The 14677-nt window shown below is 36.3% G+C and overlaps 1 protein-coding gene across 3 annotated transcripts; it reads left to right on the top strand.

Annotated features, from left to right (window-relative positions):
• Positions 1–6459: 6459 nt before the first annotated feature.
• On the top strand, positions 6460–12782 carry LOC131072579 (BAG family molecular chaperone regulator 5, mitochondrial). 3 transcript variants are annotated; one of them, XR_009112707.2, is made up of 3 exons: positions 6460–6997; positions 8059–8827; positions 11487–12782. XR_009112707.2 is itself a non-coding variant. In XM_058008769.2 (2 exons), exons 1-2 carry the CDS (start codon positions 6605–6607, stop codon positions 11523–11525), a joined length of 432 nt encoding a protein of 143 aa, XP_057864752.2. In that variant the 5' UTR covers positions 6460–6604; the 3' UTR covers positions 11526–12782. The 3 variants fall into 3 exon arrangements, 2 of the variants coding, with proteins under 2 accessions (XP_057864752.2, XP_057864751.2); XM_058008769.2 differs by lacking the exon at positions 8059–8827; XM_058008768.2 differs by lacking the exon at positions 11487–12782 and having other exon boundaries at positions 8059–8985.
• Positions 12783–14677: the final 1895 nt, after the last annotated feature.

Genomic DNA, 14677 nt, shown 5'->3' with positions numbered 1-14677 from the left:
ACATCAAAAATTTTTGAGAACTGCATTTTAATCTTGCATTGTCATCCAATCATCATTTTTTAGGTCTTAAGTATTATTACATTGTCTAAAATGTAGGTCATTGTTTAGTCCAATCTCAAAGTATTTCATATTAGTTCATTGCATTAGTGCATGTCCTAAGATTACATTTAGATTCCTAAAATCGGGTTTTGAAAATCCCAAGATCAAGACTTAAGATCAAATCCTAGGTTACTATTAAGGAATCTAGACCTTGTCAAGCTTTGTCCTTTATCACTATCACTGAGTTAAAACTCTATCTCATCAGTCTAGTGACATGTACGACTTTATCACTTGTCCATCATCTTGTCCTTTTGATCCTTTAAGGTCTTTGCTTCGTTCTAGTCTCTTAAGGTTATGTCTCTAGATTTGCATTCCTAAGCTCTTAAAAATCTCAAAAATCCCAGAACATAGGTTAAATTTGTCATCCTTGAGTGCATTTGTCTATTTTCAAAATCCTCCCCCCACAAAAATAAAAATGGTTGCATTTATCATCCTTAGTTGCATTTCATTTCATCCAAAATCTCAAATATTCCAAGAAAAAGCTCAACAAAGAAATCAAAGCATTAGCCCAATTTCATCACCAAGCATCCTTGATCTTAGTCCAAAACAAATACGATGACATGGTGTTATTGGTATCATAGAGAAGGCGACCCTCCAATTGAAAGAGCATCATCCTCATATCAACCTTCCAACTCTCATGGGACCATGTCGTCACAATCAAACATGTCAATCCAAATTATACATGTCCCATAACTTGGATCAAACTTATCATGACCAAACAAATGTCATCCCTATTTCTCCATCATTGGAGGAAAAAATAGCTCGATAAATAGAGATCTTAAAACAAAAAAGTGAAAAACAGTGAAAAGAGTAGATCCCAGATGTTCAAACTATTTAAAAAATTTAAAGGTCCAAATCCAAACCTTGAGCTAGTTGACATACAAGCTCTCATCTTGCAATCAAACATACCGGATCTCATCTCACAAATAGATATGACAAACTACTTTAAAACAACAAACACAAACTTCAACCAAATCCCAAATAAAACTTCATTCAACCAAGTCCCAAATCAAACCCCATTTGGTCAAATCCCAGATTAAATTTTGTTCAATCAAATCTTGAATTAAAAATTATTCAACCCCAGACAACTAGAGTTCAATTTGACACAACCAAAGGTTAATATCATGCAACCAGAGTTTTTTATAATTCAATTAGGGCCACCACCAAATTTTGAACCCCAGTTGTTCCTAGAGAAACCACACAACCCCCATCACCACAAGTAATTGTGTAAACAAGTTAACCCCTACCAAGGTCACATACAATTACATAATTGACTTTCCTCCGGTCACATCACATATAAGTGAACATCCTCTTATGTCCTCAAATGCACCATCAAGGGTGTTCCAACAGACACAAGTGTAGTTACAAATACACCACCCTTTGGACATCAACTAAACATAGTCAATGTGTCACCCATTGTGCAACAAGGTCAATCAAAAAATACCTTGCACCATACAAATGTCAACATGATATCACAAACAAGATCATCCAAACAACAAAAATTCCAACCCAAAACTTTAAAAAATTTGCTTTGAAAGCTAGGCCATACATAGGTGACTATTTCCAAACATGATAATTGACCCACATATAACAATAACTCATTTCAAATTAATCACACCAATGACACACCCACCTTACATAGAGAAATTGCTCCACTAGTAGCCTCCATATCTCCCACCATTTCCTCATCCCCTAATATCTCACAGTGACAATCTACACCATCTCCATCAAATGATAGATCCAATGATGCAACCTCTTGAGGGATATACACAATAGGTTTCCAAGACAATCCAATTCATGATCCAAATCCCATCCATGATTCAAAATTCTTAGATCCAATGCCACTATATACCCCTTTTCCACGCAAACCCACTTTGGAGAGTTCCATTCCAAATCCATTTCCCTCATACCAAAATAAGGATTCCTTTCATGAATCCCCCATACATATCCAAATTCCAGCCCCATGTCAAGAGGATAATCCAAATCATGAATAAATAAGTCTTGAAACAGATCGAGATCAAGATCCCAAATCTTTTTCATTGCATCCAAAATTTGACAAATAACCAATTTCTCTTGATGATCCAACCATCCCTTGTCATTCAGATATCCAAAATGATCCCCTTCTATCTGAAGAGAAAAACATCATTCCTCATCCCATTCATAATCCACTCCCTAAGCAAGATCAAGATATCCCTTTCATCCTTTCTAATGACTCCATTGAAAGTCAAGAGCAAAGCACCCTTAAAATAGAATCTGACAATCCTCCTCCTTGTCAAGATCAAATTATCCCTTCATCTCCATTTCATAATCCTCCATATCCCTTTCAAGATCCCATTTTTCCTCCTAATCCCCCTTATGATCTAGATCTATCTCAAGATCTTATCATGTCTTCTAAACACCCTCATGATCCTAGTCCACCTCGTGATCTCATAACCTCTACCCAAGTTGTTCATGAACCCCCTACATATCAAATGGGTTCCTCCACCTTCATCCGATTTGGTTTACTCCATGAGCCTACCCCATTTCTTCCATACCATATCCCCACAAAAATAGAATCACATCTTGTTTCAAAAGCAACAAATATCCAATTGGTAAAAATATTTGTCAAAGCATGCATTATCAAGGCAAAGGGTTAGGCCTAAAAGAACAAGGCATTTTAGAACCCCTTAATAACAAATCAATTCTTGATGATCATGGCCTCAGTTACATAGATTACTCTCAAGATGTTGGTATCCCTACTAAATCCCACATCCCTCCATCTAAATCCAAACATGCTTATAGCCCTTCATCCCTTCCATCCATTTTAGGTCCTTATATCCCTCTATCCCCTATTCAAGATCAACAAAGGAACACATATTTGAGAACCTTCCCACCATCTACTTACATCAACCCCAAAATACCTTCATATAATCCCTATCCATCCATGAATTGTATTCTCCTTGGAAATAATTTGAATGCCAAGTATAAAAACCACAAGTCAAAAAATTGACATATATTCAAGGATCAACATGTCCCATCTAAATTAAATGTAAAAACAAAGAAAATTGATCCAAAAGCAAAAAGAAATATCCAAAAGGCCACAAAGGCCCATCAAGTAAAAAGAAAAATAAAAAACTATGTGGATTCCCAAGTTGCTCATAGAAGCATTGCATCTTAAATAAAAATCAAATTGGTATCCAAAATTTCTATTTCTCCATCCAAACACCTCTCACCCTTCAAATCTAATCCTTCATCATCTTCATTATCCATTTTGGATCCCTATGTCCCAAAATCCACAGTTATTACTCCATCAAAATCTCAAAATCCAAAATCCATTTTTCCTCAATCACTCCACCACCCCTCAAGGTGTGTGCCAATGTTGATCTTACCAACATGGTTCTCCATTCATCCATAAGTCTTCCAACATCCCATCCATTATTCAACACCTATTTTCCACCCTTGTATAAATCCTTACCTCATACCATCTACTCATCCATCTCATCTCCTTATCTATCATCCTACCAACATCTTTGAGCATACTGTCATAGCCATGGTCTATTGCAACACATATTTCAAGGGTACCATCCAAACAACAAGATGCTTGAGTCCTTCATCCAACTCCTATATCCATTATCTTCCAAAAACTAAAAAAAAAAAGAGAAAAAAAAAGAAAAAAAAGTTTGTCATTTTGATGAAAACCTGGCAAATAGGCGTCTTGCATAACCAAAAAAAAAAAAAAAGTAAAGAGAAAAATAATTTGTCCACTGGTGAAAACCTGACAAACATGCACCTTGGGCAAGTACCATGATGAAAACCTAGCAAATAGGTGTCATGTGTAATCCACCATCATCTTCTACTCTACACTTGGGGGTAAGTTTTATCCATGGTGTCCTGCCTACCACATCTTCTATCATACTTCATTCTCAAGTATCTACCATCCTATCTTCATCCATCTTTCCTTTTTTCATCTTTGATCTTGACAAGGAAAAGGATTGTCATAAGCATCGTGCATCCTATCAGCTTAACTTATCCACACATTTTAGTCCATAACCCTTATCTTATCCATTTCTTGCTTCCGTCATCCATTATTGCCTTTGATCTTGCTTATCTTATCTGTATCCTATCTCCATTCGTATTGCCTTTTCCATCCTTGATCTTGATCAAAACTAGGGACAAAAAGAAAAATGCAAAAACATGGTTTCAAAAACCTCTTGACATGTCCCTTCATGTGGATCACATGCCATTTCCTTACATTGTCAAATCCCTTAGCTTGGACAAACATGTTATCCCACCACGAGATAGTCCTTGGAAACCAACTTAGCTCTGATTCTGTAATAAGCTACCTCCATCTTTCTCTTATCCATCTCCATCTTAGCAATTCATTCATCCATTCATAATATTCCTTGCCTTGCTAGATATTGGGGGCAAATAAATACATCTTGCTCGTAAATCTTGAAAAAATCCCTAAAAATTAAATAATATCCCGAAAAAAGACCAAAAAAACATTCATAAAATATCCTAAAAAAACTTCAAAAATATTTGTAAAATGTCTTGAAAAAAATAACATCATTTGTAAAATATCCCGAAGAAAGCACAAAAAAATCAAATAATCCCAAAAACCTAAAAATTGAAAACGGACAAAAAACCAAAACAACAACAACAATCATTAGTTCATGAATAAATTGTCTCTTGCACAAGCAAATATTTGAGTAGAAACAAACATGAAATGTGCAAAACACCGTGCTTAACAAATCACACAACAACAGATAAACTAGAGCCCAAGAAAGACAAAGAGAGTGAGATAAAGAGAGCGAGAAAATGTTGATAGGAGCGATTATTGAAATTTGATGAAGTCTAAAAATTTATAAGATCTTCTAAAATCTAGAATTTGCATTATAACTCCTAGAGATCTGAAACCACTGTCAAACATCCTGCCAATATATACATGGAATATAACTTAAACTATAAGAAAGGAAAAAGACAAATTGAAATGTGACTTATACTTAAATATAGGCCATTTACAATGTAAAAGGAAATGGGATCCCGTATTATTTTTGAAATGAGATCCCTTTTTGTTTTTGAAACGAGATCTCATTTCATAGATTTAGGTTTGGGATTTCACCATAGAATGAGATTTGTTTCATACATTTAGGCTTAGGATCCTGCAACAAAACGAGATCCCATTTCAAATTTTGGCAAGATTGAAAGCTAGGGACCATGGTTTTAGATATAACAAATGTTTGTCCTCCCAACTCCTTTGATATGAACACACATGATTTTTCTCCTAATCTTGTACATTATCAAAAATCACAACAAAAAACGTCTGAGCCCCAAGATAGATCTTAACATCATCCTCTAAAATAGGGCTCCAAAACTCAGCAATCCATTTGTTGAGTTCCCCAAGGCCCGGTCAGAAACCTTTAAATCTCCCTATATGCCCCATGGAAGTGTAGAACTGCTCATCATCTATGACTTTGTTTATTATTGCATCCCCCAAATTAATTGTGGGTCTCTTAGAAGCCGATCCATCATGTTATGTCTCATGTTTTTGGCATCTCTTGTAGACCGTGGCATCCTATGCTTCACCTCCCCTTGCAACAACCAAATTTTCTTCCATTATTTCCATCCACAATCCATCTTCAAGCAAGAATCAACAAAAAATGGTGGTTTAGGGCAAGACCCATGCACCCAAAACCCTCTTGCGCCTCTCTAGCCCAAGTCTCCAAGGATGAAGCCGAAGCTTGCTCAAATCTGCCATCACTTGTGCGACCTGACACCACCTTGTAAGATGATAACCATTGTTGAAAAGAACCAACAAACCCTTACCAAAACTTAGAAACCCTAGCCGAAGGCTTCCGAAAATTCATCGTGTCTCCAATTTTCTTTTCAAGCATTTCTGCCCTTTGCTGGTATGGTAGCTTTATTATATGAATGTTGCATTTTATTTATCTAGAGAAATTCAATTGAAACGTAGGTATGGACCATGAATAAAAAAAAAAGATCTCATTTAAAATTGTTAGTATTGATGAGGAGTACTTGAAATGTATTTTTTAGATCTAAAAAAGGAACAAATCATGTGATATCACATAATAAAACATGACTAGTGCACAACTTTCCATCTTTTTATTTATTTTTGGATCTTTTAAACAGCTCAACAGAAAAACATATTATGTGACATCATATTTGATAATGTGATCCAAAATTTTAATTCTAAAAGAAAAACTTACCAAATAAACTATTGTAAAAAATGACAAATGATTTTAGCTTATTCCAAAAAAAGAAAAAAGAAAAAGAGAGTTAGAAAATGATTTTGAAATTTTCAAATAGTATTTTGAAAAAACAAAATAAAAAATGCTCAACTACCAAATGCTTTCCCCTATATGATTTGTGCGTGAGAAGTCAGCTGTTGAGTACCAGCTGATTCAAATTTACTGATGCAGGAGGAATAATAGAGGGAAAACCAGGTGGGATATATATAATCGCAATTGGTCAGTCATCTTCAGTTGTTTTGTGAGAAGTCTCGAGCATGAACAATTCTGTCTCCAGGAGGGATTGGGATCGAAACCCACAAAGTATGTACAGGGTTCCAGTTTCTTCTTCTCTTTCTTCGTCTGCCGTTTCAATTCCAGTGCGCTTTGTGAATATAGATTCCCCATGGGCTATAACGGCTCCTCCTCGTCATATGGACGAGATCCCAGCAGCCGTCAAAATACAGTCTGTTTTCAGAGGGTTTTATGTCAGGAAGACAAAGACACTGGAGATTCTCAAGGTTATTGCCGGCGTCAAGGCTAGTATGGAGGAAATGCGACGGCATATAAATGATCCTCACTGTCTTGAATTGATGCGTCAAAATGAGAAAGAGCGTCTTAAAATCGCAGAGGGGATTATGTCGCTGTTGCTCAAACTTGACGAAATTCAGGTAATTTTTTACTCCCTTTTATAAACCCTAAGGGTTGTTGATTTTAGAATAGCGAATTCAGTAGGTAGTATTATAGAGCACTTTGTGAGTTGCGATTTGCACATGCAAACTTTTTTGATAAACATGTCTGATGCAACATATCTTAAAATAGCCCATCATCTTGCCCCGCTTTCCCTTAATTAAGCTCAAGACCACCTGAGCCTGAAGCCTAGATAATATCGACTACTGCAAAGGGGGACGATGGTAACATGCTAATTTCTGAGTATGGGATGATGCGAGCATCCTTACCCCAGGTGTTGTACCCTAGAGTTTGCTTCGGAATCGACAAAGCTTTTAGTGTCTGGTGCCCATATTAAAATCAAGTATGTGTCCGACCAGAGGAGAATGCGAGCATCAATCCCTGTATGTTGCACCCTAAAGGCTGCCTTGGGATTTGCAAAGCTTTGATTTGTAGTACTTGAATTAAAATTTTTGTGTATTGACGATTAAGCTGCATTCTACAGGAATGTGGCTTAAAGCTCATACAGCATCATTTTTATGTCACATTAAGGTGATCGACGCCACAACGAGGTGGCCCGTGAGTCTAAAGAAAAGAAAATAGATGCCAGCATGGTTTTGTTCATGTTATTCTTCAACGTGTAGAAATAGAAGAATTTCGGCGGCTATGCTTATTACTTAATATGGCTGGAATTCAGCTTTGAGATATTTTAATTTTTCAAATTTTGTTGCTGCTGGAGACATGTCAATATTTTTACAGACATCTGTGGCTGTTTGATTACTTTTACTTAAATCATACTTAAGTTTTATAAACAGTTCTCCTTTTACTCAAATTTGATCAAATTTAGGGTTGTAAGCTTTGTATTTGTTCAGAGTTTCAGTTATGGTAGCGTTTGACCAATACTTTTGCTTAATTACTATTATTTCACTAGACTTCCAGATGCCTATAGATGCGTCCTTGTTTTTGTTGTAGTATTTTTTAATTTTTCAGATTCCAGAAGTTCTATAGAATTCTAGGCCATTTGTGCGTATTCATTTGCCATGGATTTCATTTCTGCATACAGGGAGTGAAATCATTTTTACGGGAGGCAAGAAGGGCTGTAGCTCATGAACTGGTCAGCCTTCATGAAAGGGTGGATGCCATAAGCACCAGTAAATTTAAAGAAGAAGCAGGTACAGAATTTCCAGTTGACCTTCAGGCCAGAGATGATAAGAGTTGTAATATTGGGAGAAATCGGGAGGGGTGGAAAGGTGCAGGGAACGGATGTTGGTTGAAGAGACGGATGAGGAAAATAATGAGTAGGAGCTACTGGACTGATTGATGTTGGCACCTTCTAACTAGATTTATAGGGGGAAACCCAAAAAAAGTGGTGGATAATATATAATTGCAATTTATCTTATTTGGTTTGTCTATTTCAATTGTCGTGAGAAGTCTAGAGAATGAAAAACTCTGTCTCCAGGAGCGAGTGGAATTGAAACCCACAAAGCATGTATGGTGTTCCAGTTTCAACTTTCAGGTTCTTTTTCTTCCTCAACTGTTTCAATTCCAGTGTGCTTTGTGTATATAGATCACCCATGGTGTGCAATGGTTCCTCCTGATCAAATTGAAAGACCACTGCAGCCATCAAAATATAGTATGTTTTGAGAGGGTTTTACATCAGGAAGACAAAGACACTGGAGAAACTCAAGGTTATTACTGGCATTAAGGCAAGTTTTGAAGAAATGCAGTTGTGTAGAAGTGATCCTCATGTTCTTCAATTGCTGAGTCAAAATGAAAAAAAGCATATCAAAATCGCAGAGGGAATAATGGCCCTATTGCTCAACAAAATTCAGGTTTTTTTCACTCCTTTTTGTAAACCTTAAGGATTGTTGGTTTTAGAATAGCGAATATCTGTAGATAGTCATAGGATTATTAAGTAGTTACTGAATTGCAATTTTCTCATGTAAATGTTTTTGATAAATATATCTTGATACAAGTGGGTTATGATTTTTGTTTCCTATGTTTGACACTGGAGTCTTGTCCTAGAAGCCTCTTATAGAGTTTGTAATAAAAATTAGTAGAATTTTAGAATATAATCAGGTAAATAGATAGTTCATAGTAATGTGGAAAGAAATCCTTAGCCATGATAAACAGCTGTATTGTATTGTAGATTGGAATTTTAGAATGGTATAAACATTAGAAATAGTCAAAAGGCAAGGAGGCCTCCAAAGCACACAAAAACCACTCAGTATTGTTTGAGAACTTGTTTCTTTTGGGTAAACTTTGGCCTAGACACCAAGTGCAAGGGGTATCGCTTGACTTGAAGTCACTTGGTGTTGCACCTGGCCTCATCTAACAGGCCACATTGTTCAAAAGGAGTTGGAATTGCAATATTACTTAATTTGAACACCTTATCATAGTACTTGGGTTTCTAGCTTAAAAGCTATTTGCTTTTACCATTTTGAACTCATCTCATGCAGACAATGTTAAAATAACTCACCGTTTTGCCCTGCTCAACCCTAGCTATTTGGGCTTAAAAAAACCTAAGCTTTTAGGCCTACAGAATATCCACTACTTTGAAGTAGGATGATAGTAACAAGTTAACAGAATATACCTTAGGAGTACAGGGTGATGCTAGCATCCCTACCCCAGGTGCTGTACCCTAAAGCTTGCTTCAGAATGGACAAAGCTTTTAGTGTCTAGTATCTATGTTAAAAAACAAGTATATGTTGGACCAGTGGAGAACGCTAGCATCAATTCCCTGCATGTTGCACCCTAATGCCTGCTCTGGGATTGACAAAGCTTTTACTCATAGAATCTGAAATAAAAAACTAGCGTGTTGGCAATCAAGCTGCACTCTATAGGAAGGTGGCCAAAATCTCATACGAATGTAATTTTTATATCACATGAAGATTGTGGACGCCATAATGAGGTGGCCCATAAGTCTCTAGAAAAGAAAATAGATGCCTGAATGGTTTCGTTAATATTATTCTTTAATGTGTAGATATAGTAGAATTTTTGTTTTTACCATTTTGAACTCATCTCATGTAGCAAATGTTAAAATAACTCACCATTTTGCCCTGCTTTACCCTAGTTAATTGGGCTTAAAAAACCTAAGCTTTAGGCCCAGAGAATATCCACTACTTCGAATTAGGATGATAGTAACGAGTTAACAGAAGCTACCTTAGGAGTACAGGGTGATGCTATCATCCCTACCCCAGGTGCTGTACCCTAAAGCTTGCTTCAGAATGGACAAAGCTTTTAGTGTCTAGTACCCATATTAAAAACAAGTATATGTTGGACCAGTGGAGAACGCTAGCATCAATTCCCTGCATGTTGCACCCTAAAGCCTGCTTTGGGATTGATAAAGCTTTTACTCATAGAATCTGAAATAAAAAACTAGCGTGTTGGCAATCAAGCTGCACTCTATAGGAAGGTGGCCAAAATCTCATACGAATGTCATTTTTATATCACATGAAGATTGTGGATACCACAATGAGGTGGCCCATAAGTATCTAGAAAAGAAAATAGATGCCTGCATGGTTTCGTTAATATCATTCTTTAATGTGTAGACATAGTAGAATTTTTGCTTTTACCATTTTGAAACTCACCATTTTGCCCTGCTTTACCCTAGTTAATTGGGCTTAAGTAAACCTAAGCTTTAGGCGTAGAGAATATCCACTACTTCGAAGTAGGATGATAGTAACGAGTTAACAGAAGTTACCTTAGGAGTACAGGGTGATGCTAGCATCCCTATCCCAGGTGCTGTACCCTAAAGCTTGCTTCAGAATGGACAAAGCTTTTAGTGTCTAGTACCTATATTAAAAACAAGTATATGTTGGACCAGTGGAGAACGCTTGCATCAATTCCCTGCATGTTCCCCCCTAAAGCCTGCTTTGGGATTGATAAAGCTTTACTCCTACAATCTGAAATAAAAAACTAGCGTGTTGGCAATCAAGCTGCACTCTATAGGAAGGTGGCCAAAATCTCATACAAATGTCATTTTTATATCACATGAAGATTGTGGACGCCACAATGAGGTGGCCCATAAGTATCTAGAAAAGAAAATAGATGCCTGCATGGTTTCGTTAATATTATTCTTTAATGTGTAGATATAATAGAATTTTGGCAGATTGGAGATTGATTTTTTCAAACTCTGTAGCTGCTAGTGCCATTTCAACATTTTTTTCAGATATCTTTGTCTGCTTGTTTGCTTTTACTTAAATTATATTTCAGTTTTATTAACTGTTTTTTTTTAATTCAAATTTAATCAAATTTAGGGGTTGTAAGCTTTGTTTCTGTCCAGAGCTTCAGTTATGGTAGTGTTTGGTCTATACCATTGCTTTTTAACTATTATAACTATTATTTCATTATAGACTTCCAGATTCCTATAACTGTTTGCTTGTTATTGTTGAAGTAATTTTTTCCTATTCAGATTCCAAAAGTTCTATAGAATATTAGGCCATTTGTGCTTGTATTCATTTTTTTGTGGATTTTTTTTTCTGAATGCAGGAAGTGGAATTTTTTGTGTGGGAGCAAGAAGGCCTGTAGCTCATGAATTGGTTAGCTTTGAGGAAAGGTGGATGACATAAGCACCAGTAAATCTAAAGGAGCAGGTACAGAAGTTTCAATTAACCTTCAGACCAGAAAGGGCGAGAGTTGTAATTTTGGGAGAGATCGGGAGGGTAGGAAGGGTTCACAGACTCAATGTTGGTTGAGGATACGGATCAGGAAAATGATGAGTAGAAGCTACTGGACTGATTGATGTTGGCACCTCTTAACAATTTCAATTAAATGATTTTGAGCTGATGAAGTGTAGGGTTCAGATGCTCAGTCATGCTTATTAGGATGCCCAGTTCAAATTTCTTTCAGGGAGAAATTCTTGAGCAAGGAGCTCAACTAAATTGTGGGAGGAATCATCCTGGCACTGGGAACATGAAAAGTGCAACTGTCTCTCTTCCGCTTTTCTCTTGCAAGAGTGTTTATTCTACCTAATTAAGCAACATATATTAGTTGCTAATAGATAAATGCTGTTAGCATGAAGTTAGAACATCCTACCAAGGTCATAGAGGCGGGAGGAGGGTGAAAATTGCTTGGTCCATAGATTGTTGAAGACATTGGGAAATGAAGAGAAGATATTCTGAATACATCCACAGATAATTATAGCTGCGGGAAATTTATTAAGAAGGTACTAAATTTGTCCATCAGGCTGTGGTTTGGCAATAGGTTGGAGAGCGTATCACTTAAATGAACAAATTGAAAAAAAAAGAAGATACCAAAATTTGTTCAATATGATGTAGCAGCTGGATGAAAAAAATAAAAGCAGCATTTTAAATAAACTACCTACTGTGCCTTATATACTGAATGGTATAGTTCGACTCCTCTATGACAAGAGTAAGTTCTGCCCTATTGTTAGGTGCAAATATGATGCAACATATTCTTCTTCATTTCTAAATATAATATACTCGGAATTTCTATTAAAGGAAGATCAAGTGCAAATTTCCATCTCGAACAGGATGATGATGGATGGAATAATGTAGGTACTGACGGGAATAAGCTGATAGGGGTTGAGAATCATTGATTAATACATTGGAGAATGATGGTAAAAGCTGTAAAAATCCTTGTCAGCAGCATGATTAGTCCGACGGTGTGGAGATTGATTACCTTAAGCCACTTCTTCTCAAGACACTATACCTTCTGTTGTGGTTTGAAACTTTCCGAGAGATATTTTGTTTCAAATCGATACTCTCAGAATGTATTGGCACCATATTGATGGTTTGTTTATTGCAATTTACTGTTTGGACCGTATTAGCATGTGTCACAATACATTGTATTTGTTTTTAGTTTGTGTTTTACAGCAGTCTTTTATACCAAGGAGCTTTATAAACTTTGTTGGCATGCCTGTTGTGATGGGGGAACTACCTAACCGTAGCAAGGTTGAGTACCTTACTAAGGCATGTATTTGCTGGACAATGAACCCAAATCTTGCAGAATCTTTAGTTATAAAGAAATTTGGAATAGATAAATTCAAGGAGATAGTAAAGTAAATCTTTGACTATATAATTTTTTTAATTTCTACTACCTGCGTGAGGAAGAGGAATCAAACAGTGTTCTGGGGATGGGGGCAGCAATCCTGGGGCCAGTTTTTGGGGGATGGCAGGGGAAGCAGGCCATTTTAAGCCCTTTTTTAATCTATAGATGATGATTAATGTGCATAGTTGAGCAAAGCTCAAATTAACCTGTAAGGTGCAACTGTTTCTTGACCATGATGAAAAGTTGGTGTGTACTTTGCTACACTTGGATTGAGCAAATCACGCAAGGAAGCACAAATGGCTATCCTAAAATCGTGGAAGAGTATTTACTCAATTTGTTGATACTTTGACTAAAAGAGTGAATGGAAATTGAGACTAACCATATTGTATGCATCTCATACACCGGTTCCAAAACTACATTACAGTGAAAGACTGAAGAAATTCCAAGTTTTATAGTTGTAACCCAAACTCCACAAAGCACGGTGTTCAATATCAATATCTCCAATATGCGACACAAAATTGAAATTAAGATAAGTATGTTTAAACCAAAATTCTTGAAGATGTTATCCTTATGGTTAGGGAATTAGAGATTTATGTAGAATTTATTAGAAGGAAGATTTAAGTATTCAAAATAAGGGAAAAGCATAATTTGATCAGAGTTTAGGAAGTAAGAGTGTTGAATCGTTATAGCTGAAGAACTTTAAACCATAATTCAATCCTGAACTTTAAACCTATATTAGTTTATCTAATCTATGAGGTAAGGGTTGTGTTTATAAGTTTAAAAAAGTCATATGCCTGCAAATGTGTGACAATATCAGCTGAAGTGTGAATCTTGTAATGAAGATACTCATTAGCATCATGATGTCAGATGTGGACCAAAATTTCAACTCATCTATATGGAAGAAACAAGCATCCCTTTAGGCAATGATAGAATTGGACCGTTTGAACGCTATGTTTTTTTTCATCTGCATTTACAGGACTTCAAGAGTTTGGTGATGTTCAACTTTTTTGGCACTAGGGGAAAAGACCCAGTAGTTGAGCATGTACCAATTGTTGTGAGGGTTGTTGATACCTTTTGTTCCAAAAATTGAACAAATAAAACCTATTGTTTGAAACAAAAAATATCAATTTTTGTTAGGAAATGTACCAACAGTTGTTAGGAAATGTACCAATAGTTGTTAAGAAATGTACTAATATTGTAAAAAGTAACCAATTAGGTGATGCCATATCAGCTGCACAACTATTGGGGTCTCTTTTGCACGCTTATTGGTCTCACTTTTTTTTGGGGCTGTTTTGGACACCTTGGCAAAAAGCATGCTGATATGGCATCATATTTGATGATGTGGCCCTGGTACCTTAGTTATAAGCAGGGGACTTGCCAAGTAAGTTGTTGTAAAAAAATCGGAGCGATTTGAAATTTCCAAGTAGGATTTTGAGAAGCGCAAAGTTAGGGTGCACAACTATTGGGTCCTTTCCCCTAGTTTAATTTTTTGTGCAAGATTTATGTCTGTAGGCACCTTTGCCAGCTTATCCATTTGACTCTAGGACAGCAAAGCAAAAAGTGCCTAGTACTAGTAAATAATGAGGATCTTATTGTTGTTGACTATATCCTAACGGATAAATTCAGTTTGGACTGGATGTGGTTTTGGATGCTAAATGGTTGTACTTACG

The sequence above is a fragment of the Cryptomeria japonica genome, chromosome 10 (genome assembly GCF_030272615.1).
Source record: "Cryptomeria japonica chromosome 10, Sugi_1.0, whole genome shotgun sequence".
NCBI lineage: Eukaryota > Viridiplantae > Streptophyta > Pinopsida > Cupressales > Cupressaceae > Cryptomeria > Cryptomeria japonica.
The sequence above is the reverse complement of the archived record's forward strand: the minus strand, read 5'-3'. Positions and strand labels throughout refer to the sequence as shown.